At 35.4% G+C, this 692-nt stretch overlaps 1 protein-coding gene across 1 annotated transcript in view; it reads right to left on the bottom strand.

The window, feature by feature from the left end:
- Positions 1 to 692, bottom strand: part of LOC119585216 (E3 ubiquitin-protein ligase UBR2-like) — a gene marked incomplete in the record, with an annotated part of 58,977 nt that overhangs the window by 40,302 nt on the left and 17,983 nt on the right. The window contains 1 exon segment of the mRNA XM_037933869.1: positions 328 to 604. Coding sequence (XP_037789797.1) covers positions 328 to 604 — 277 coding nt within the window.

The following is a 692-nucleotide window of genomic DNA, read 5'->3' as shown; positions in this document are numbered from 1 at the left end:
GAAATATATATTTATCCTTTTATTTATCCATACTTACTAAATACTCACAGCATATGCCTTCTTGCACACATAAACAGAAACACACACACTAAGAACTTCAATTCAGAAAAAAAAAAAATAATAATAATAATAATAAAATAAATATATAAAATAAATAAAATTAGAAAAAATTAGGGTGAAAATAAAAAACATAAAAAGAGAATGAAAATTACAAATCAGCTTTATTCATAGTATGCACTATACCAATTATGAATCAAACTAAAGAAGAAAAAAAATGACAAAACAATAATAGCAATGACTGTTAATAATAAACTAAGTATCCTTTACCTGTGCAATCATGACCTGAGTCCTCAACACTGGCTCCATAAGCTCCTCGGGGGAAGGCTTTCCCTTCACCAAGAACTCAGGGGAGTTGTAGTTCAGGCCATACTTGTCTAGGTGGAGTGTGAGGCCTGCCACCAGCCGCGAGAGGGGGAGGTGGATAGACACTGGTGCCGAGGAGACATCATACTCAATGCAGGACACAGAGTAGTCCAGCAACTCTCTGACATATCTCCTCTTCATATCTTCAGTGCATAGTTCAGCCAGGGACTTCATTAGCAGTCTAAGGAGAGAGTGTGTTAAATGAAAAACTAGGGAATTTCATCAGCACATTGAAATGTAAGCAAAACAAATCTTTATGGAAATGTGAG

Source organism: Penaeus monodon, chromosome 19, assembly GCF_015228065.2.
Source record: "Penaeus monodon isolate SGIC_2016 chromosome 19, NSTDA_Pmon_1, whole genome shotgun sequence".
In the NCBI taxonomy this organism is placed as follows: Eukaryota; Metazoa; Arthropoda; class Malacostraca; order Decapoda; family Penaeidae; genus Penaeus; species Penaeus monodon.
The sequence above is the reverse complement of the archived record's forward strand: the minus strand, read 5'-3'. Positions and strand labels throughout refer to the sequence as shown.